At 42.3% G+C, this 22,801-nt stretch overlaps 1 protein-coding gene across 1 annotated transcript; it reads right to left on the bottom strand.

The window, feature by feature from the left end:
* Positions 1-1,180: 1,180 nt before the first annotated feature.
* Positions 1,181-21,770, bottom strand: gad2 (glutamate decarboxylase 2). The gene is made up of 16 exons (XM_069667009.1): positions 21,068-21,770; positions 20,803-20,865; positions 20,517-20,663; positions 19,601-19,834; positions 18,118-18,208; positions 17,186-17,298; positions 16,579-16,694; positions 16,035-16,114; positions 14,887-14,941; positions 14,607-14,723; positions 12,674-12,738; positions 12,499-12,577; positions 12,258-12,407; positions 10,792-10,899; positions 8,216-8,305; positions 1,181-5,521 (listed from the first exon to the last, which is right to left on the bottom strand). Exons 1-16 carry the CDS (start codon positions 21,141-21,143, stop codon positions 5,348-5,350), a joined length of 1,758 nt encoding a protein of 585 aa, XP_069523110.1. The 5' UTR covers positions 21,144-21,770; the 3' UTR covers positions 1,181-5,347.
* Positions 21,771-22,801: the final 1,031 nt, after the last annotated feature.

A 22,801-nucleotide genomic window follows, 5' to 3' on the forward strand; every position in this document is an offset into this window, starting at 1 on the left:
AAGAGATGCTGCTGACCCTGGGAACTCCCTGCGCTTTTTGTTTGTTTGTGTAATAAACATATGCTTAAAGGCATTTAAACAAAGTTAAGTGTTGGAGTTTGTATTATTCAAAATTACTACAAATGAATATCGGCTCCACATATCGGTTATCGGCCTCCTTGACTACTAATAATCGGTATCAGCCCTAAAAAACCCATATCGGTCTATCTCTAATACATATGTAATTATTTTTATCATTATTATTTGATTATTTCAGAGTCTTACTTGTTTTATGTTGTTGTATTGGCATGTTTAAGATCTCCCTTTTGTCACATCTTTGATAAATATTGTTTACTTTAGTTTTTATGTAAGTTCTCATGCGTGTGTTTTACTGAATATCTGATGCTGTTTACTCTCTGCAGTGCTCATTATATCCTTTAAAATTAAATGTGCAATATAAATCAAATATAGCTTAATAAGATATGTTTAATATTTTTCATAATTAGTCTTTTTGTTTGTTTTATTTTCATAGTTTAATACTTTAAACTTCCTATTCAAACCTCGGTTTGGACAAAGTGTTCCTTTCTGTGTCCCGGTACTCCAGCTTCCACAGTCCAAAGACATGCTCGCTAATTGGTGACTCTAAATTGCCTGTAGGTGTATGAGTGGCCATCACAGGTTGTCTGTCTATGTGTGTCAGCCCTGTGATTGACTGGCGATCAGTCCAGGCTGTACCCCGCCTCTCGTCCAATGACAGCTGCCATAGGCTCCAGCCTCCCCGCCACCCTGAACAGGATAAGCGGTATAGATATGCATGGATGGAAGATTTTAATCTTCATAAATATACCATTTAAGTACCACTTTTTACAGCTTAATGTGCTGCAGTTGCATACAATTAAACATGACCTTGCTGACGGCTGTGATTATAATCCCTCTCTCGCTCTCTGTGCTGCTTTGTCACATCAGTTTATAATGTGAGCGGTGCCGGAACAGAAGATTGCATAAACAAGAGCAACACTGTACTGACGCTGCTGATGCATCCTCACCTTGTAGTGCCACTTTTCATGTCCCACTTTGCTGTTGGAGGATGTTCTCACCTGTTTATGTAACTGTTAAAACTCCTGTTCATGTAACACTGTGATTGTTGGCCTGGAAAACAAGACAAAGAAGCAGCGAAAGAAGGAAGAGGAAGAGGATAATGTTTGTTTTGACAATATTTATTTCTATTTCCCAACAGTAACAGATAGTTCAGGACAAATGAATGTTTGAGAGAAGCTAGCACAGCAGTTTGCAGAATATATGATTCAGAATCGCACCATATTCAGTGAAAATAACTGCACTCGGAGTACAATGGGGTTTATTCTTCTCATAAACAATATTTCCTGTAAGCTAGAAACCAGGGCATATATATTTCATCTATATATTTCATCGTGTTAAAGGCTAACAACACTTGCATTGAACAAGTTTTTGGACAATCAAATCTAAGTCCTGGTCGTTCTGTTCCTCCCATAAAGTCAAGGGCCTTCAGACAAAAAACAAGCGACGCTATCGCAACCGTGACACGACAACACGCCGTCTCAGACACGCAAAACGGAACGACAGCGGGGTAAGCCCAGGAAGAGGAAAGCGCTGCAAGGATGCGTCGTCGCTGCTACCAGAGGGCGAGAAGCGGAAGAGAAAGAGAGAAGAAGGTCGTACAGGTGCAGAGCAGAGAAAAGCTTTCATAGAGACATGCTGAGGGACTACACATAGATAGAGATAATATACGCTACGTTCGGAGCTGCGACAGTCTTCAAGCAGAAGAGAAAGACGGAGGATAGAGATAGTCAGATCAAGCGCGGTAGAGGATTACAATGCTAGGCGAGGTTAGCATGCTGGCGGCACGGAGAAACTTTACAGGAAGCCCAAGACACAGAGATCACATGTAAAGGCTAGAGCGACAGTGCACTAATCTACAGGCTATAAGCTATACATCGGACAAGCTAATTACAGAGCTACACGTACTGTATATATGTATATATATATTTATAGATAGATAGAAATAGGTATATAGGAGACAGTATATCACACAAGCTGGATAGGCAAGGCATCGCATGCACGTGCAAAGGAAGCAAGTCTAGCAGCAGCAGCAGCAGCAAGAGGAACAAAGTGTCGGCTCTCCGAGAGTACCGCAGTGAGATTCGTTTGTCGCCGTTATAAACGGGATGTTGTCTGTGTCACAGTGCGTACGCCATATTTAAATCTATAAGTGGTTTTAAATCTAGGGTATTTACTCTCTGTTGGGATGCTAAATAAGAAGTTAAATAAAATGCTTTCATTTCAAACCGACCCTTGATTCATGACACATTCAGACCAACGAGCTTAAGTTACATTTTGAGTATTTTTTCTTAACATCAACTTATGAACAACCATTGGACATTGCACGTTATTAGGTCAACTCTAAAGTGCACGACCTCCCCTTTTTTTTGGAGGAAAACTAGACAATACTGGCAAATGTATACTAAGGCAACACAGTTACAAACACACTAAGGTACACGTTGGCACATACCGTCAAGTATCACTTGTGCACGAAAAACACAGTGCTTCAGAGTCGAAGGTGGCTTTGCATATTATGTTTTTAAAACCCGCGAGAGCTCGCACGCGCTTCAAGGTGAAATCAGTCCGTTTCTTTAAAGCCGCTCCCTGAAACACGTTTTCTTTGAAATAGCTAGAAGAGTCACAAACCAGGTCAAGTGTCTGACACACGTACGCACACACAGGAGAAAAAGCCTTCTGGACAAACAGGATGAAAATACAGGTCATCTATATCAGAGATAGAGAAAATATGAATACCTTTACCTCACAAATAGTCTCTGGTTATACGTCTTATATACACTTATGTATACACAAAGATATGTACTTAGGACATCTTGAAATACTATTTACAGTCTATGATCAAAAGTGATTGTACACTGAGCGACCATGTTGGAGCAAGTTGTGCTTTTCTAACGTGTTCTAATGAAAATGCTACAGAACCGCTGCGTGTTGCGTCAGGGTTCACATCCCGACGACTAACCGGCCTACAGGAGCATCTTTTTAGGTATTCGCTAACTACCGTGCGCAGTAGGAAACGTGATTATCGTTTAACTATTGTACACTTGAATTCATTGTTCTTTTGATGTTTTGCAGGGTTAAGAGGTTGGACCCATTCCGGAGTATTGCTTGTGAATGAATAAAGACGAAATCTCAGTCGCAATGCTAAAGGGGGCGCTCTTCCTGCTCCCCCCTGATGATTTAGTGCAAGTGATGTCAGGTTTACATTAGCTGCAAATATGCTCCATAGTCAGACAGAACAGTTTTGCCACAGACTGTATAAAAGAAGTGGATGTCGCCTCAGGCCAGCAGGGGGCGACACCACTGGTCTATGAGAAAATGAGCCGACGTCTCACTTGGTTTATGACCTCTGTTAACATTTTCCAAACAACTTTATGGCCTCAACTGATCAATTAAAGTCTTCTTCAGTGCAACATGGTGTTCATTTTGGAAGTTATTATCCAATTAAGAGTAAAATACACGATAAAGAAGGGTCATTTGAGCTCGAAAAAACCAAGATGGCGACGCCTACAGAGGCTTCAAAACGGTAAGCCACAAACCAGTGGGTGACATCATGTTGAAAAAGTCCACTTCTTTTATACAGCCTATGATTATTGCCCCTCCCCTTTTTTCTTTAGATTCTCAATCTGTTTAATAAGCGCTCAAGCAATAACACCGCTGACACACAGCCTCGTTGTGGTTCTGTAGGCGGGAGGTCTTACATCTTTAAAGTTAGAATCCTTAAGATTTTGGTTCTGGTTGATTTGGAGACTAGTGCATTTACTGGTGAGCGTAATATTTCAACAATGCTAGGCTGTGAGCAGCTTTTGGAGAACATCTTTCCATCAGTCCTACTTTACCCCAAACCAGGCGCCTCTGGGATGACGACTTCTTCTGTCCGATAGAAATGTACCCTGTCGCCTACAAGTTTGTATTTAGTCCAATGCAACTAGAGCGATGCTGGAATTTTGTAGCACTCTCATAAAACAGAGCTAATATTACTAACACTTTTCATAATGGATTTAGGCTCCCGTAAGAATACATGATCTCAACATTAGCTAACAAACGTGAGCTTTGGATTCGTTGTTTGGATTCATCAAATGACCAAAAGCTGTTTTACATGCGGTGAACTTTGGTGACCCCTCAAGGCCAGTCGGCAGTGGCAGTTGCCCACTTTGCCCAGTCGGTAACTAAGCTTGGCTTCAATATACAATCATTACCAAACAAAACAGACCCAAAACAAGACATTTTTTGAGTGCCATAAACAACCCAAGCTGATACTTTGTGTTATGTTTAAAACACTTGTATGCACTGTTTTTCCTCGTGGCGTTTGAAGCTAACACAAGAAGACGAAACTCCAAATACTAAAGCGTGATTCTAAAGAATATAGCAAAAACAATAAAGCAAATCGTAAGGATTTTAACTTTACTCTGAATGTGTTCATATACTCATGTTATATCTTTATCAATGCACGCAGAGCTAAATATACAGCCTGGTTGGACACAGTGTGCATGTAGCTGGCGACATCAAACAAAATGGGTTCGACGAGCTTTAACCACTTTAAATACACCATAAAGAAGTGCGTGTAAAAAGAGTAGAAAGTGTTCATAAGCAACATGTTAAATAAGCATCGTAAGCTGCAGAACAAACCGCCAAAGGCCGAAGTGATGCGTGATTCATGCGTTCATAAATGCTTTGAATTGACTTATCTGTTGTTACGAGTTTTCTTGCTGTTTTTTTTGTACATTTTACGACCTCTTCTTGGAAACGGGATCGTTATTATCCAGGGAGTAATGTCTGAAATCACTGCTCGGAGGACTGTGTGCAGATGTAAAGGCAGTTGATTAAGCTGAGGTAAGGTGAAGTGCTTTTTTCTCTGTTTTAAACCAGAAGTTTCAAATGTAAAGTCACAATAGAACACAACCACGTTTGGCACTTAACAACAAACTCGGCAAATGAGAAATGATTGGAAAATAAACTCCTCCTCATCGACCTATTGCACAAGCGTTTCATATCACAAAAAGTACATATATAAAGTTACAGCACTTACACTACTCTCGGATATACTACACTATAGGAAAGGCAGACAGAAGCACTTTTACATAGCTTTGGACCGAGTCAGCCCACAGCAAAGCTACAATACAGAATATATGGATATATCTTTTTTTCTCAAATATACTCTTAAATATGAGACTTTGGAGGAAAGAGAGAGAAAAGAAAAAGTTTACCAGTACATTCACGACAAACAATTCATCCGTCAAGGGGAAAAGTACGGGAGGATTTGGCGAGATGAGTCTTATAGATCCTGGCCGAGCCGTTCAATCTCCTCAATAAGAAAATCGATGTCCTCGAAGGTAGCGGCCGGGTTTGAGATCACCATGCGGAAAAAGTTGACCTTGTCCCCTTGTGGCTGGTAGCCGACCATGGTCGTCCCGTACTCCATCATCCTGGCCTTTATCACTGGAGCCACCTGAAAGAGCCGGTCAATACAGCTGGAGTTAATTCTGCCTCGCAGGAATCCAAAGGAGGATAAATCATGACAATTTCTATCGTAGCCATTCAGGCGATTACTAACTTCTTTGTAAGCACAAAACAAGTTAGTTATTTATTAAAAGAGGCAAGTTTTAGTAAGAATTGTGAGTATAATACACCAGCTAATAGCTGCTGTCTCCTGATTGATTGCTATAGTCTGATGACGCCTCTGGGAGCAACGGTGAACATGTCGGGCATTCCAGTAGCAAGGTGTTAGCGATAAGGACTTCCAGCCAAGACTTGCTTTTCCGTGCGCTGCATTGTTTACAGTCCAGTTAGCGACTTGCGAAGCGACCGTGTGTTCAGATCAACAGTGAAGCAAATTTCGCCCCTCTAGATACCGTATGTCTGCACAATATACAGAGTCATTTCATGGTTCATGGATCATTAAATCCCCCGGAGGAGCGCCCGTCCATCTGTTTCTGGTAGGTCTCAGTTTCACTGTAAATAGTAAGTTACACAGAGGCCGCACTCTGGCTTACTTCAGCCGTATGAACCCGAAAAAGCAACAGATTTTCTTGTGATTTTCTGTAAAGGCTTAATATGCGACCTTTATCTCCAGAAGATGTCACACTTGAGCACCAGCCACTGTTTTGCCACACCTCCGCCCTACAGCAGCCACCTCCACCAACCTACAACCTGCTACTTTCTCCACCCGGCCTATTCTGCTGTACCGTTTGGGAGACTTAAGTGTTAAGTTCCACTATGTAGCAGCAATTGAATGTAATTATAACAGAGCAGGTTGGTAGGCCTGTACAGACTCATCTAGGCAGAATGCATGTTATAGCTCGAGCTGCAGTAGACCCCAGCCAGCATTGTACTGCTGCGGGCTAACGTTAGCACTCTTTAGTTTGCTATGCATGTTGCTACAGCCCCCCGTTAGCATGGTTAATTACACAGAATGACCGTGATATGATAACGCTACAGAACACTAAACAAGCACAACATGTATAACAGTGCGGTTAGCTATCGTCCCTCATGTTACTCTAGTACGCGTACATGAACTCGCATGAGGGAGTTTGATTTCTCTTTCGGAGGATACATTTACATAGGACATACTTGATTTTGGATATATTAATGTGTAAAATGTCACAAATTAAGCCTCTAATTATCGGGTCTTAAGTTTGCAGAACTTTCAACACTATGATGCAGCTAAGTAAAAAGCAAAATTGAAGCTTTGTCAGGTCCGTCCTCAACAGGAAAACTACTTTTAAAATGCTCGTTTGTTGAACGGAGGTCGGAGCATTCATTTCTGATGCATTCGTGGCAGTCGGGAAATATAAACGCTGAGCGGCTTTCTTTGAATTTTTGATGACCAGAACACTTCCTGTACTAAAATCCGGTAGCGTGCCTACTGCTACTACTACTTCTACATTTTTATGTAGAATCTGTAGATTAGAGCTGTATCAACTCTCAGACGAACACGACAATGAACACCCCTCTTACAAGGGTACATCTTGAATAGACAACCCTTATTTTAACGGACTATTCAAATATTTTGGTATTGTTAGTCGGGTACAACATCTAAGTACTTCTTCCACCACAGCTGACATTTGTTCATTCAGACAGAGCCTGTTAGCCTTTTCCCCCTTTCAACATGCATGCTAAACTAAGCTAACCAGCTGTTGACCCTAGCTTAATATTTCACTGACAGATATGAGAGTGGGTTGATCTTCTTCTTTATACTGTACTAGTACCAGCATTTATCTTTCCAGGGCAGCAGTGAGGATGTGCACACGAGATTCATAACTTGAGGCGACAGTTTGTCGCAGCTTAAGGGCTTAAATTATCAGTGACTCATATATAGCACCCTCCAGTTCCAGCATAATCCAGCATGAATTTTAATAAATCTTGGGGGTATTAGAATGAAAAATTAAGATGGACTGTTAAAACTCCTCAAGTAGCAGCGGTTGGTTTCAATGTAAGCTGTATTATTTCAGTCTGCTTGAGTTGGTAGTTGCAGTTTAGTGGCGCGTACTGCTCTCATTCCTGCTAAATCTCTTGCAGGTGTCCTGTTGTAGTTGGCAGTGAAATAATCAACTTCAAATCAGTTCTATTTTCCAGCTATCCTCGTCCTTAAGAAGCAATTACTGAGGAAATTAGACGTTAAGGAGGAGGACGTTTTTCTCTACATTACGACATTACATCACCCCTCGATCTTAGTGTTACTGTGTGCGGAGAGAGCGATCAGTTTAAATGAGGCGTAACCTCCGTGCTTTTCAATCAAACGTACAAAAACAAAGGGAAACCGCTCCGTTTGATTTGCAAACATGGCAGCGATATATGCTGCACGGTTTTCCAGGGAACGAGAGAGGAGAGAGGTCTCTGTATGGCCGGCACGTTCACCATCTGTTTGTCCTAATTGTCAATTATTAGGCCCCTGCTGCTGTGGGAGCCTCTGAATGGCGGCCACTTTAGCCTTACACATTTGTGACAGGGTCTCCTTTTTTAGGAGTCACAGTTTACAGAGTATTTCTCGTACATTACGTTTAACTCTGAGTTGTCCCTAATGAGGAGGATGTGTGATGGTCAGGCTGGATAGGACTGGCAGGCTTGCAGGGCGAATGAAAGGTGCATTATAAGCTGTTTTTAGTAGATACAACAGTCAGGCCTCTTATCTCGGCTCACCCACCTTGTGCAAGTGTTTCTTCCTCTCCTCTTTGTCCTCCATGTAGCGGATCCCAGGAGGGAGGTACCAGAAGCAGACGTTGGTGTGCTGAGGCTGCGGGAGCAAAAAGAGTTGACGGGATGTGAGAGGAACAAACTGCCACAGCCGTCAGAGAGCAAAACATACACACATACTGCAGGTCCCGGAAATTATCAGATATTTTTAACTATTAAAGGACAAGTTTTGTGTGGAAATGATTGTGTAATTGTTTTTAAAGTCGAGCTGGAAAGAAAAATGCCCTTTGCACCCTTTTAGATCACACCCCCATCAGACTGTGCCCCTGCGTAAACTAATGCCAAAGAAAATTACAAAAAAAAACAATTTATTTTTATTCTTATATCAATTCAAACCATGACTTCAACCCTTTATTCAGTCTCTAACTTAAAGCGACACAGGGGTGAGATTTATTTGTTTGCTAGCCAGCAACAGCATGGTTTTGTAGTTGTCTCTTCTGGTGTTTAGCCCGTGTTTTAAGTTCAAATCAAATTCCTTCCAACAGTTTATCCTGTTAGCTTGGAAATTCTTCACAATATTAAAGCTAAATCCTCTCAAAATGCTGTTTCAGGTCGACTTTAAAACCTCTGGTGATAAAAATTAAAGCCACAAAGAGTAGAAGTTGAACATTTTGGGTGCCGGTTTAGCTCAGCAGTTAAATCAGTGACCCGTGTACAGAGGCCACAACCCCCGATGCGGCGGCCCAGGGTTCGACTCCCACCCTCGGCCCTTTGCAGCATGTCATCACTCATTCTCTCTTCCCGTTTCCAACACTATCCACGGTCTTCTCTATCAATACATTTCTTGTCATTGGCGCCACCCAGTGGTAACATTTTTATTCAATGTCCTATAAATTAGAACTTGAGCTATTAGAATAATTTGAGAGCTGCTATAAACACTTAAAAAGGTTTTATTAACAATGAATCAGATGACTTTGCATAATATGAAAGGAGTGCTCATCGTATTGAGCCCACAGAGAACGTTTACCCAACTCTGCAGCTCAGATTTAGGAGCGTTTTAGCATCTTTCAGCTCATTGTTTCGGTCCTAACATCCACAACTTTACTGCTCTGATTCAGTCTCACATCTCTTATTGTGATCCGTTTTGCACGGAGCTGCCTTCTGCAAAAAAAGCTTTGATGAACACACCTGCCTTGTAGGTAGCATACAGCTGCTGGAGACGGACAGGCAGACAAGGTAAGCAACTAGCGGCTAACCCCGTGGGAGCTTTTAGCAGCTTAGGGGCCGGAGGGCGAGTTAGTAAACACCAAAACAGAGCTAAAGAGAGCGGTTACTGAGCTGATGTTTGTCAGGTAGATAGAAACATTAATGTTACTCCATGTCATCTGGATTAGCCACATTACCCTTAAAAGGTGGTAATGTTACCTATTAATGTTGTGTCAGCCTGTGCAGCACTGCCTGTTTTACCACTGTCAGGAGTTGCTACAATCGCAGGAAGTTTCCACACATCACACAGTGGCTTTCACATTGTAATTAGTATACTAACAGTGCTAGTGCTATAAGCTGTAAATTAGTGTTATTATTTTATTTGATATAATTAGCGTACCTTTGATAAATTGTAATCTAGAGCAATGGTTGAAAAACATCATTATAAGTATGATATTCATGCCACCAAGTCCTATGCACAAGTAGACATCACATACACCGATACACACTGCAGCAGGACACATATTTACCATCCATCGTGGCCTGAAATCTTACACATACGTCAAAATACAAAGTGCTGAAAGTAACCGTAGTCCATCTAGTTCATGAAGCCAGAGCAGATCCTTTGAGCCCGAACAGTAAATCCATTAGTTGTTCCCAACACCCGACAGGTATCCTGCCTCCTCCTCAGACACACTAACCGTCTAAAAGCCCCTCACTGCTCTGTTTTTTGGCATGTGAAGCCCCGCCGGAGCCGCATGACCGCCTGCGAGTGGAAACGCATTCATTACCGACAGCTGACTGGCCATGCACACCAGCCTCATTTATACAGCCGGGCTGGTCCGCCGCTCGTGTATTCAGCATCAGATTGATGTAATGGCTCAATGGGAGGCACAGACAAGTGAACACCTGGGCCATCACCCTCTGGGTTATGATGCTCTTAGCCTCAGCGGGGAAACAATAAGTGTTGAAACATTAAAGAGCTTTCACTATAAATGACTCTGGGTGTCCAAGCACTCCTTTCAGAGGAGACTTTTTAGCTTAATAACCCCGTCGCACGCCAATATGTTTGTGTTGCTGTAGCTTTGCCTGGTCGAGGATATTTCAGACACCAGGCTATTCATATGCATATGAGCAATTACAGGCCGTTATGCTATTCATTAAACATAATAGCAGCACATTACACTGGCAGCAAGAGGTAAAAATGGCATTCATGCAACACAAAGCAAGAGCACACTGCGTGCCAATCAAGTCACCCATAATGACCCTGAACACACCGAGGTAAAAGAAGCAACGCTGGCTAATGTGGCTACTTTTCTCTGATTATGTGGCTGCAGATGAATTATCTTTCTGTAGAGCAAAAGATAAAGGTGGACGTACCTTTCCATCGAAGACCATCTCGTATCCTTCTCTGTCTTTGATCTTGTTGTAGAGGTACTCTGACAGCTCCAAGCACTTGTCAATCTGAGCCTCAAAGCCAATAGTGCCCTGTGAAAGACGAAGATTTAAATCTGTTTAGCCTGTTAGATTTGAAAGATCCATTCAGAGGAATTAATATCATGTGATTGTTGTGAAATAGGAGGTATGACGGACATCTTTTTTATCAGAAAAATGAGATAAAAGTAACAAGAAAGGACACAAAAGTGCCAAAACCAAATCAAAGGATGTATAAGAACATTGATTTTAATATCCAACACATGAGCAGAGGACTAAATACAGATTTTGGGTGCCGTATCAGCTCAGCGGTTAAATCAGCGGCCCACAGAGGCTGTAGTAATCAATATGGCGGCCCAGGGCTCAACTCCCATCCTCAGCCCTTTGCAGAGTGTCTTCCCCACTCTCTCTTCACCTGTGTCAGACACTGTCCACCGTCCTCTCCCTCAACAAAGGCATAAAAGGCCCCAAAATACAGGTTTTGTTAAGGGGAGTTTGAATGCAATAGATTTAGGTAAATCCTGTTTGTAACATTATCTGTTAAAATCAACAAAATATTGTTTCTGTCACTTTAAAGAGGCGGTATTATGCTGTTTCACATTTTAAGACATATATATATTGTTACAATGTTGGATGTTCAGATTAAACGTGGGTGAAGTTTCACATCTGTAGGTAAAAGTATGTCGGAGTAATCCCCTGTTAAAAAAGTCTCAGTCTGCAGGCTGCTGTGAACGCTTGCTTTCAGACGCTTCACTTTGTGATGTAACAAAGTGGAGGAACTCTATATTTGGGCATCTGCCTGAGACACAGCAGAACTTCCTGCCCCTAGTTCAAGGACACGCTCAACCAACAGGTCAGTCTGCCTTGGAAATATTTTTTCACTCCATCACTCTGCTCGACCGCTCGGCTCGTCAAGCTGGCCAATCAGAAGAAAGTGGGCTTGTAGGGGCGGGGTTTCTTAAAGAGACAGAGCTGACTGAGTCGTTTCAGGCTGTATGAGGGCCTGCACCGAGCACCAGTGTGACAAAAATTATGAGTTTTTTTAACTGTAAACTATGCTAAGCTACTCCACAGGTATCACAGAGTGAAATATGAAGCTAAAAATTACCATAAACCCCCCCCCACCCTTTAAGTTTTCCATGTGCTCTTGTTTCCTGAACACATCCCTCTCCTAACTCTTAAAACACAGCAGCTTGATCTGTGGCCCAACGCTTAAACATTGAGATGTTGTTAACCTAACCCACACGCGCAACAAAACCAGAATTTCCTGTATTAGAATCTAAAGGTGGACATCACACACCGACTGAGGCCTAAGTTCACCTGTCCAGGATATTAAGCACTTCAATATCAGTCCATATTTTTTAAAAATGCCTGAAAATTTTGATCAAAATATAAAATATCTCTCTCGTTACCTTTGCTCTCCACATGAGCCACAGCTTGAAGATGTCCACGTGGCGACCACACTGCAGCGCCTTGTCTCCGGTGTCGTAGGACAGGTCGTAGTGTTTGTCCTGCTGGAACAGGTAGCAGGCGTGCATCTGGTTGCAGTTCTGCATCAGACCCTGAGAAACCACATCCACAATGTTAATAATCACCAGAAAACACAAAAATACACATTCACACTGAGATCAAGTTTAAAGGGAAGATGCGTACCTCCTCTCTGACCAGCAGGGCTGAACACTGCAGAGGGACGGACATCATCTTGTGTGGGTTCCATGTAACCGAGTTGGCCCTGCAGTGCACAAAAATAACCACAATGCAACATTATTCAAGCGCTCTTTAGGTTCTTAAGCTGTGCAGTCTGTGCTTACAGTCCTCCTTCACTTGCCTCTCAACTCCGTCCAGCTTCCACCTGTGTCTCCTGGACATGAGCAGACTTCCTCCCCACGCACCCTGACAGGACACACAGACGACACACACACATGTGACACTTGGTTTTGGGTCATTTATCGCAGTCAGCAAAGGATGAACCGATGAGCTGTCCTTTATGTTATTTCAAGCTTTTATCGAAGTCTTTAAGGGACAAAGCAATGGTGAACTTGTTTCAAAACAACCTTAAAAACTGAGCTAGCTGTCGTGTTGGTCTGACTGGTAGCTAAACGGACGGAGGAAGAACAAGGTGATGTGCGTTGCTAGCTCAACAGAGCCTGAGGTTGAGGTGTCCCAGGAAAACAACAAACAGGTGGCTAGCTGCTTTTCTTGCTTTGCTCTCGCTCGCTCAACATGCGTCTTCTTCTTCCCAGAACACCAAACTCCCGCTTAAAAGTAGCTTTAGAACAATAACTCCCTCTTCCCTCCCCTGGCACTACTTCTCAGCCAGTTACGCACTACTGTGGACACCTCCCTCGATAAACAACTGCAAAACAACAGTAAACATGAATAGGAACTTAAAGCCAGCGTTACACTATCTTAGTATCTAATGTTATTAGTCAGGCAGTGTCGTCCAACTTAAATTGGATAAAAATTTTCTCCCTTGCAGACTTCATTTTTATTAATTTGAATATTTCAGAGGTTCCTCCATTAAGCTTATAGTACGTCACCTTTCTAACAGAGTCGGAAATTCATATTTTTCTTGTTTTTTTGAAGACTAAAGCTGAAAAAAGGTAAAAAAGCAATTGAAGAACTGGATACTAATTTGATAATTAAGTAATTCAAAGTTAAATTTAAAGCAAACATACGAAAAAGAGAGTTTTAGCTTCTAAATTGTGCAGATTTGAATCTTCTTTTTCAGAGGAAAGTAGAGGTGTTTAGGTTTTTGCAGGAAAATTTGAAAAGACTTTTCAAGAGAGAGAAAAAGAGAGAAACTTTGCACATCCCTTTCGTAGGACAGGTGTGTAAGAACTGCGAGCAAACTCCTGCACATTTTTGCCTGATGAAGGTCGAGCACTGAAACGTTGCAAGCAAATATATGTACAAGTTGGACAGTGTGTGGGAGGTTACGTGCAAGAGTGAACCAATAATCAAATAATAAAAGATAGATAAAGCAGATAAATCAATAAATGAAATGTATTGTTGGTTGCTGCACTAAAGTTTTAGTTGATGGTCTTTTGCCTTCATTTAGCAGAACCTTTTCACTGCTGGAGGAATACACTGTGAGGAGAAATGCTTCATCCTTTCTCATACAGATTTAAATATTGATGATTGAGTATCAGCATCATCACTCCAAAAATCAGCCCCACTGTCAGCTGTTAAAAAAGGTCATGTATAATGTCTCAAATGTTTCCTATAGCGAGTTAAGCAGGTCGACGTCCAGTCTTGGAGCCGAGTCCACAAAAGCACGCCTTCCGACAAAAACACCAACAAAGCCGGATGTTTTTCCTCCAATCTCCGCCAGTTGAGGGATGATAGATAAGGCCATTTATGTCTCTTAATAGAGGTGTCCCCCTGTCAGGACTAAATCACCTTCATTAATAGATAGAGTTCCTTCAGTGAGCGGGCCCGTGATGGCAAAGTCAGGGACAGAGATGATTTACGGCCTCTGTTCCACTTTTTCTAATCCCCAGTGTTAGATAGGAAATGGCTTGGCTCCTATCTGGGTCAACCGCAAGCAGTTAGAGGCGAGACAGACATAATAGATTTGTCAAACTCACCGGTGAGTTCTGTATTTCTATGCATTCCCGCACTAAAGTCCCTGCTGTGGATGGATATCTTGCACCGCAGACGTTTTAGATCATAAAAGCGGTTTAAATGAGGCAACAGGAGGCGCTGATGCAGATTTGTGTCCCTCACATTCCTACAAAAGGTCACTTTGTTTCACTCACATCCACGTGCATCCAGATGTTGTACTTTTTGCAGATGTCAGAGATGGCGATGAGAGGGTCAAAGGCTCCGTACACGGTTGTTCCAGCGGTGGCACTCACAAAGAAAGGGACAAAACCCTGCAAAGCCACAAACACGTAATAATTACACATAAAGCAGCTTCAACAAAGCCATTTTATTGAAGATTCCCTCCATCATCTACGCAGTTCAAGTCGACCCGATGCCATAAAATCAATCAATCTTCAGTTTTTATAGCGGTGTTATAAACGTGCGACATGTTACCTTCTGTTTGGCCTCCAGTATTCTCCTCTCAAGGTCAGCGGGGATCATTTTACCGCTGCAGAGGAGAAAAGCTTCAGTTTATTTCAGGGTCGTTATAGCGTATTTAAAAGTACCAATATAACAATGTAAAAAATCTCTAGAATAAGTAAAAGTCCTGCTTTTGAAATAAATTAAAAGTACAGAAGTGTTTTCATTAAAGGATCAGTCAAAGCTGGTGTTCTCTGTAATCGATAGAAGCAATAATATTTGAAATTGGTGCCATAGCTGTGGAGAAAGTTGCCCATTCTATATTCCTACAACACCCAGCGTGCATTGCGCCCCTCCCTCTGAAAGGAACGGCCGCGTGAGAGACGCTGGAGTGAAATACTACCATTTTCGCTGCAGGTAACGAGTCAGAGCGGTACAGACTCTGAAATCGGCGAGAATATACCGGAGGATCGTCTAAAACATCTTCAGTCTGCAGTCTGGATTTCAAACCTGACGATTTTGAACGAGACATGACATCGGAGGCGGGCGTCCAAGATTGAGGAAGAGTAGTTTAGCAAGCTCCCTGGCCTCCGCCAGATGACGCGTTTTACGTAGGCGGAAGTCCTCAGGGGCCCATTGGAGAAGCAGATAGCGTCCTCCAAAGGCACAGACTGAAATCGCTTCTTTTTTTACGACCAAAATGGCATTAGCTCCTCATAACAGCATGATAGGACTGAGGATTCTGTACCGCTCTGAGCCATTGACTGTAGCGAAAACAGTAGCATTTCACTCCAGCGTCTCTCGCTGGGCCGTTCCTTTCAGAGGGAGGGGCGCAATGCACGCTGGGTGTTGTATGAATGTAGAATGGGCGAAATCATGAGCTGTTTGTACGTCTTTCTCCACAGCTCCATCGATTACAGAGAACACCATCTTTGACTGTCAGTGGCTTTTTCCAGGGACGAATTGCTTCTTAAAAAGTAAGTTACATGAGACCATCTGTGAAGTACAGTGGGGAAGTCAACTAAGGGCCCCAATTAGCCAAAAAGGTTGGAAATAACAGGGTTGATGCTAAGTAACCAGTAGCTTTCATATAAATGAAGGGGAGGGAAACGTTCAGTATCTCCCTCTGAACTTCTCTTTCACATTTCAGTTGTGCTGCTGAATTAAAAGTCTGACTTTACCTTTCATCTGCTTTGATGCAGATCACGCTCTCCGTCCCGATGCCGAGAGCTGCTGCTCCCTTCTTGATTGAAAAATGGCTCTGAAAGATCACAGAGACAGATTTTGTGTTTAACTATCTGCAGACAAGTTTACAGAAGACATCTGAAAATATATATATATTTATATCAGAAGATTTGTACAACAGCTACAGAGCTTAAAGGTTTGTGTGTTGTTTATGGTGTTATTCTCGCAGCTTCCTTCACATCCTTTAAAGATGAAGGAGGTGACATATAATGTGGCAGACACAGCCGTCACATCGTGTCCTTCTGCGCCTGACACACATAAAGTCAGCTTTATCTCAGCGCTGGTGGCGTGAAAGTGACACAGAGTCGCTGTGAAAACACACATCAAACACAGCTGCAGCTAATGTGCAAAGATATCTGGAGCTTCTCCTGCGTTGGAGGGGAGGCTCTTTGACATTTGAGTCATGAAAACTGTGATAAATTCACATTATTTGATCCATTAAAAAACATATTGTGGAACAAGTGTAATAAAGATGCGTACATGTTCGGATGTGAAGGCCACCAGTCTGGGAACAGATGACATTCCTTTCTCCTTCACTTCAGGGAACATCTTGAAGCGAGCCAGCAGCATGGCGTACATGTTGGAAATAGCACCACCTAGAGGACGGACAGGGCTCAATGATTTACAGTGTCCGTCCACACATCACGGCCTCGACCAGCGAGTCTCATGGGAACCAGGCAGAGGCACAAACAGCTTAAAGATGTCCGTCCATGTTTGAAATAATCAAACAAACAACAACAACAAAGATCTTTCTGTTTACAGCGTTTTGAGAGATGACACAGCAGCAGGAATGCAGAGCTCGCCGTCCACAGTGTCACAGCCAATCACAGTCTTTGTCACTAAATTCTCCAGTGATTGCTCCTCGTCATGTGTCAAACAGAAGTGCATGGGAAAAATTAAAGAGCGAGGGGAGGCGGGGTGGGGGATTTAGCCGGAAAAAAAGAAAATGATTTTATGCTAATTGGCTTTGAGTTCCATTTATATCATCAAAATGCAAATTGACACATTACAAAACACACAGGCAGTTCCATTCGCACAGAAACAGAGGGGTGCTGGGGTCGGCGTCGCCCTCACATAATGTACATACCAGGAGAGAAAATGCCGTCTCCTCGCCCGTCTGACCAGCCAATGATCTCCCTCATCTTCTTCAGAGTGACGTATTCCAGCAGCACAAAGACGGGAGCCACCTCATAGGTGAACCTGCGTTACACAAGGGGGCCGGTTACACAAAATGTGCCGTGACTCATCAACGGAAAACAGACTGAACATTTGTGGCTGTTTTAAGATGTAAGTTGGAATTGACAGCTCTTGGAAAGGTGGATAAAACAGAATTAATTTCTAATTATATGTGTATTAAGATGTGGAAATATTGTTGATTTACAGGCTGCACAAGTGAGTTGATGCTTTGGAACATCATGTTCCAGCCTCCATTTAAAAATTAACCAATTTATGAAGATTTCAAATTATTTCTCCTCATCGTTTGCCTCATTTTGTCGTTCTAAATGTGCATGAAGAAGACGTATTTTCATACATTTCTGCTGCATTAAAAAGTAAATGTCCAGCCCGTGCATCTTTTTATATGTATTTATAAAAACCTGGTTTATTAGCTGCAGCCATTTTTAAAAACCCACTGAACAGTAGGTGTACTTTGCAGCGTCTCACACTTGCCAGAGCAGACTGACGCAGTGTTTATCACCCCAAACACACACACACCAAAAATTAGCTTGAGATTAGTCTGAATTTAATTTCAGAGCTAATTTTCTCCCCTTGAAGCCCCGTGGGGATGGGAGGTGAGGGGGGAGGGATAAAAGGCAGAGAGGTGGGAGGGGTGCAGAGAGGCAGGGGGGGCTGCCTTTCATTTCACCCTTTTCATTTGGCGTGATTGAATGAAAAAAAAAGCCGCTATCAGCCGGTGCAGACGCCGAGCAGAGAGCACGCGGAAGGCCCGGAAATGGAATTCATTGTTATATTCATTATCACCATTTAACATCATGATGAAGCACCGGGCCACATACTTACATGTTGGTGTTGGCGGTGGATGTTAGCCAATCGGCGGCCAGTCCGACCATGTCTAATCCTGTGGAGAGCTGATTGAAGTACCTGGGGTGGGCTGATGAAAAGGAGCAGAGGGAAGCGGTGTGAGATGGATGCAGTTTGAACATTTTTTATCTGCTGGCGTCAGGCAGGAAAATTGAAATAGGCTTCTTTTTTTCCCCCAAAGTGTTTATGCTGAGTTTGTGCAAAAGGCTCAGAAGCTGTCATCTGCTAAACGCGTTAATTGCAGGTTTGAAAAGAAGACGCAGTGACGTTTTAAATCATCTTGAGGAATATTGAAAGCATTTGGTGCTGCTGGGGTAAAACAGGAGTAAAGTGGAGGGTATAAACACACTGAATTATGTTTGTTTTAAAAATACTGACAACATGAGAGAAAGAGGAGCTTTAAAAACAGGTAAAACAAACAAAAAAAAGGTGTTTCAATTTCAATTTTCTTTATGTTATATTATTAGAATGTATGTATTACTGTAATTTAACCACCCAATTTTGCTTACATAAGCTTGATATTAACATATACAGTAACAAATGGCTTATAACACACTATCATGTTAGGAAATTAATGCATAATAACTCCTCCTCCTGTGGACCGACACCAATAAGTAGACGGTGTATCATGACTAATAATACAGTTAAATTATATTAAATATAAATGCGGCCAAACCTTTTATAAACACTTTAAACATCCTCACATTTGCTTACAGCTTATATACATTTATTACATGTTTATTAACTGTTTATAAACGTTAATTAAGGTTAAAGTAGATTGTTACTAACAGATCTGTAAATACATACGTGTTTTCAGAGGGGGGTAGTGATATCTGTCCTGTGCTGTGCTGTGAGTCAGTTGAGAATAATGGACTTGGCCTATGAAGCCTTCTGGTTATTAGCCTATTATCTGCTACTTGGTGAAGCAGATTTACTGCGTCACTGCGTTTATCGGTCTGCTGGCCACGAGGAGGGAAAGGAGGACAACCTACAGCATGATTCTTATTATAGACATCGTCTATTTACTCATTTATTTTAAACAAATATTGTTTTCTGTTTATCCCATTTGTATTTTCCTCACTATGCATATTTTTGGGAGAGTCTCTTAACGAAAATATGACGATATTCACCAGGAATTCTGTTGTAGCTGCCAAGTTTTTAGAGATTTGTTAAGTGTTTTAGTTTTTCGGCGTCAAAATGTATTAGAATTGCTGTGTGCTTTTTATAGTTTTTTCTTTTTCTAATATTTCTGTTCATTTCAACAAGATAATAAACATATATTGTGATTTTCTCGTATTAAAGGCGAAGAAAAGCGGCAGGCCATAATTAAGGCCTCACACGTGCATCTAGCTAGTAACATCTACTTACGTGCTGAAGCAAAAATTTTAATCCTACTACACAAAATAAAAATAAACAGGCTGTTTATCAGTTATTATCGTCCAACATATAAACTCAGGCCGACCTGTTTTGATGGCGTACTTCAGCGTCGCGCGACAGCTGATCAAGATATCATCCAGGGTGGCGGGCTCGTGCTGCAGCTCCCAGTTGTTCTTCTGGAGCAGCTCGTTCGGATAATGAAAATCAATAACTTTCGTTTCCCGGTCGAAAGACTCCACGATGTACGCGAGTAAAATATCCACAACTTCCTGCAGGAAGGTCATTGTCTTCGTGTCGCCGTCCATGGCGGGTAACAGGTCTGAAACAATAATAATAAAACAAAGGTGAAGAAGGCGTTTGGTGATTTATATTTATGGCTGTTTAAAGGGGAACCTGTGGAGGGGAAAAAGCTGTTTCATGCAACATTAAGATGCAAATGTGTATCCCTTTAAAATTAAAGGAGGTGAAATTTCAGGCCTAAAAACGTTCAAAAAACACATTTAGTTTTATTTTTAGAGGTCGAGAAACTAAAGGATGTATTTTTTAATTCTGCGTCGTTCAACACCTCAACACGTGAGATTGTTCTGAAGGTGACCTCTCCAGAAATAGTCCTCCACTGCAGAAAATAGTCACCATAACTCACTAAATATTCTGAATAATAATAAAGATGGAGGTTGATTTATTTAGTCCCAAAAAGAACACATGTTCTGTCGTTGGTTTCCATTTTATTTTCATGTGTGCTGCGTAATTTTTAAAGGTGAGAACAAAGAAAAAAGGGAGCCACGTTTTAAGATCAGTAAAAAATACATTTAAAAAGTCGATTTTCAAAACGCCAGATGTAATTGATTTATATATTAGAAGTTTTCTTATTTGTTTAAAAAGATTAAAGGGATACAAAAATGCTCGTTGTGGCATTTGTACGATGATTAAACCGATAAAATCAAAGACAAGGCCAGCATCTTAGTGTTAAAAGAGCCATGTTTTTCATCGTGCGTTTGTACCTGTTGAATAGAGGTCGGAGAAGACCACAGCAGCTTTGGTGCAGTTGCAGGATTTGTTGCAGCCGCAGGTTCCTCCTGCTTCTGTCTGAGGCGGCTGCTTGACGGTCGGCTCGGCGGGTTTCTCCCCCTCGCCGACATTTAACAGCGCTTTGGACACCACAAAACATCAATGACACATTTGTATTACTCTGTCGACAAGGCCGTGGATATTATATTGTAAATAACGATGGCAAATAGCGTCCCCACCTCCCCACATCCTCCCACTTTCTCCCTGAACCAAACATACCACATAATTTCGATCCAAGTCCTCCGGGAAATTTCTGGGCCGCCGCCTGGCACCAAGCCCTGGCTGCAAGAGAGAGAGAGGAGATAAATCAAGGTTCAAGGTTCAGGTGTCCAACTTCAAGATAGCAGCCATGCAAGTTGAAGCAAAACAACCGATTCTTGCATCCAAAAGCAGATGTGTCGAGGCCTGTTCGCAGCGCACTGGTTGGAGACAATGCACTGGGATTAATGGTGTCCATCATTGGAACAGGGAAAAAGCCACTCACGCGTACTGGGGCTCTGATTGCCGGTGTTGGCCCCCGCATTATCTCCGCCAAGAGACCAGAAACCTTGAGATGCCATCGTTGCCGGTAGTTAGGAGCTGCACGAGACGACAGAGCCCATCCAGCGCACGCGACGACCCGGAGCTGTTCAAAGCTGATGTGGTGCTGAAGCTGAGCAGACCTCTGCGACTGCTGGGAACGCAGCCGCGCATCCGACACACGCTTTATGCAGCAGCGAAGCCTCAAAAAATTAAATGCATGTGTGGGGGAAAAAGCAGAAAATGTGTCCAAGGTGCTCTGTCTGCAGACGTCCACAGGTGCACGAGGCGTCTTCCAAGAAAAAATCCGCAAATACTTGACTTCACAAGCGCACTCACGCACACGCAAAGCCACTCACTCCATAGGGAAATATAGCGCAAGTTCAAGCGCAAAAATAGCGAAATTTCCAAATAATACTTTAAGGAAAAGCAAAAATAAGAAGCAGCTTAAAGAAAAAGTGCTTTCAGAGAGCAGCTTTATGCTGCAGCATGCGGGTAAATATGCAGCACGCGAGCCATGCCTAATTGCATCTAACCTAAATTTCACGTCACCACAGAAATCCCATCGTGATTCACTTCAAGTCATGACGAACAGCGCTGCGTCGTACGTCGTGACTCCGCCATACATCTCCAACATTTCTGTGCCCCCCGCGTGCTCGACTTGCCCTCCATGCAGACACTGAATGCCAACTAATTCGTCTGCCCGGCGATCGCAGATCTATTTCTTGGGAGACCGGAGGCGGCGGAGGCTCTAATTGCGCGCCTCCGGTGGAGGAGAGCAGCGGGGCGGCGAGGAGGCAGAGTGCGCATGGGTCCCTCCTCTCTGTACTCCTAAAGTATCCATTACTCGTTACTTGTTTTCCTACTGGAGAATTACTCACATACATCTTTATTTATATTTAATATTTGGTTATGTTATAGTATGTTATTATTTGGGTATTTTTTGAACATAAATATAGATATGCAGGATCCTTTCAGCATCCCAATATATCCAAAGATAAGTCCCCTAAATAAAACAAAGTACTAGATAAAATTAATGATATTTTATAGACTAGCAATGAAAATATTACTGAAATAACAATAAAAAAATCCATGTTTTCTTATCGTTTATCAGTGAATGAGAGCAAAAGGACCCTGAAGGCATCAGCTTGAGCTACATCTGTTATGATTGATGAAAGCAATCACCAGCAACCGTTAAATGCCAAAAAACAGACTGATTGAAATAAACTGAAGCCTTTGGCTAAAACACAATAGTACTGTAATATTTGTGTGTGGAGTTACAGAAAATCTGTGGCTCTGCTTGGTGAGTTTTTTGGATTAAGATTGTGTCTATATTCATTTTTTTTAAAAGGCTTTAAACATCATTTTACTAATATTCCTTACAGTAGAAAGAAGCAATAAAACACTACCTGCTCATCCTGCGCAGGGATGTTGGGAGCTGGAGTTTTTCTCCCAGTAGCCCCTTCCTTTTTGTCTGTGCGTAGTTTTCAGTGCCAGTGTGTGCAGTCAGCATGCCACTGGGGATTCACTAACACTCCCCGTGGGGCTTTTCTCCTTCAAAATGTCACATAAAGGTCGAGAGGTTGAATCTCAAAGAAGCCACTGAGGAAAAGACACGAAGGGGAATTTAAACCGGCTGGTTTGATATCAACATCACACAGCTGCTGCTGATAACCTACAGACCCACAGGAGTTACATG

Source organism: Semicossyphus pulcher, unplaced genomic scaffold (genome assembly GCF_022749685.1).
Source record: "Semicossyphus pulcher isolate SPU_LCO1_2020_fin unplaced genomic scaffold, fSemPul1.0.p SCAF_18, whole genome shotgun sequence".
In the NCBI taxonomy this organism is placed as follows: domain Eukaryota; kingdom Metazoa; phylum Chordata; class Actinopteri; order Labriformes; family Labridae; genus Semicossyphus; species Semicossyphus pulcher.